The 1,726-nt window shown below is 59.4% G+C and overlaps 1 protein-coding gene across 1 annotated transcript in view; it reads left to right on the top strand.

Moving 5' to 3' along the window:
- The window catches only part of TJP3 (tight junction protein 3), a 7,363-nt gene that overhangs the window by 692 nt on the left and 4,945 nt on the right, over nt 1-1,726 (top strand). The window contains 4 exon segments of the mRNA XM_010013913.1: nt 175-586; nt 850-953; nt 1,341-1,503; nt 1,593-1,614. Of these exon segments, the coding sequence (XP_010012215.1) occupies nt 175-586; nt 850-953; nt 1,341-1,503; nt 1,593-1,614 (701 nt within the window).

Here is a 1,726-nt window from a genome sequence, read left to right as displayed (position 1 = left end):
AACTTCTCTGGGCACCCTGTGCCAGCGCCTCAGCACCCTCCCAGGGAAGAGCTTCTGCCTTATATCTAACCTGAACCTCCTCTGTTTAAGTTTAAACCCATTTCCCCTTGTCCCCCATCTCCTGGCAGAGATGGCTGCACCCACCATCCTCTTCTTCTCCCTTTCCACCTGCAGACACTGAAAAGACCAAAGAAAATCCAGCTGCCTGTGAGCAAGAGCAGCCCTGGTTCCCCCAGTGCGCGCCAGCGCTGCGACTCGGACGAGGACTATGGGTTACCTGGTGCAGATCCAGCCCTGCACCGCTCCCGGGACGACCTGGACCACAACCAGGGCTACGATGGGGACTCATCCAGCGAGAGGAGCTCTGGCCACCACGATGACCGTTGCCACCACAGGCCAGTGTCCCGGCGGCGAAGCGGTGGCTCGGATCGGAGGGGCTACAGCCAGCGCCGTTTTGCCAATGGCTTTGGCCACAAAGAGACCACCAAGGGGCTGGACCTGGTGTCAGGCTTCAAGCGGCTGCCAGCCCAGAATGTGCCCATGAAGCCCATCACGTCACTCCTGGTGAAGCAGAAGCAGGATGAAGGTGAGGCCCCTCCTGCCCACTTTGTCCCTGGGTCGTGTCTCTCAGTTTTTGGCCCTGCATCTCACTGGGGTGGAGGTGATGTCAGGGTTGGTGCCAGGGTCTGGCAGTGGGTGCCGTGCTGGGGTTACAGAGCTCAGCTTTGGTGCTTGCTGGTGCCCCAAGAAGAGCCAGGGTGGGTTTATGGGGATGGTGGTGAGGTGGGACCTCAAGGGGGTCCTGCATCTGCCTGGGCTCTGCACTGTCCTGGGCTCTCTCCGGTGCAGAGTATGGCCTGAAGCTGGGAAGTCAGCTCTTCATTAAGCACATAGTGGAGAATGGGCTGGCAGCGAAGCGCAGCTCCTTGCAGGAGGGAGACCTCATCCTGAAGGTATGAGGGGACCATGAGGTGCACAGTGTATGCTGGGGGTCTCATATTCTCCTCTTTGCGGGGCTCATCCCTGGGTAGCATCACTGCAGCGATGCATCCACCCCTCTGTCCCATGGCCTGTGGTCTCCTGGGCCCCAGGAACTCGAGTGTTCAGTGTGTATCAGGTTTTACAATGCTCAAAGTATTTGAGGAGGAGGAAACAGAAGGAGGGAGTCACTTTCCTTGCACACGTAGGCCAGGCAGACCTGTGGCTGCTGGGGCTTCCAGAGCAAACATGAGGGATTTAATCCCAAAAATCCTGTTGGGACTGGGAAGGTGGCACTTGGAGCATCCCATTCGAGTGTGGGCAGCTTTCCCCAGTGAGGCCTCTTGCTCTGCCCCCTCCAGATCAACGGGGTGGCCAGTGGGGACATGTCCCTGGCGGACACCCAGCAGCTCATTGAGCAGATGGAGGGGACTCTGACCCTGCTCATCCTCCGGGACCACCGGCAGTTCCTGGTCAACATCCCTGACATAGAAGATAGCGAGAGCGACAGCTCCCATATGGATGGTGAGGGGACACGGTGACGCGGCCATGGGTCACATACCCAGCACAGGGACTGGGTGGTCACTAATGCATCTTCCCTCCTGTTGCTGCAGATATCTCTGCCATGGCCCCTCCGTGAGACCTCCCCACACCCTCCAGCTGCTGCCACGATGAATTCCCCCCGGTAAGCCCCGCTCTGTCCTCCCGAGCATCCCTGGCATCCCCCCTGTGCTCTCTGCCTGGCTGG

Source organism: Nestor notabilis, unplaced genomic scaffold, assembly GCF_000696875.1.
Source record: "Nestor notabilis isolate BGI_N333 unplaced genomic scaffold, ASM69687v1 scaffold17594, whole genome shotgun sequence".
NCBI lineage: Eukaryota > Metazoa > Chordata > Aves > Psittaciformes > Psittacidae > Nestor > Nestor notabilis.
The sequence above is the reverse complement of the archived record's forward strand: the minus strand, read 5'-3'. Positions and strand labels throughout refer to the sequence as shown.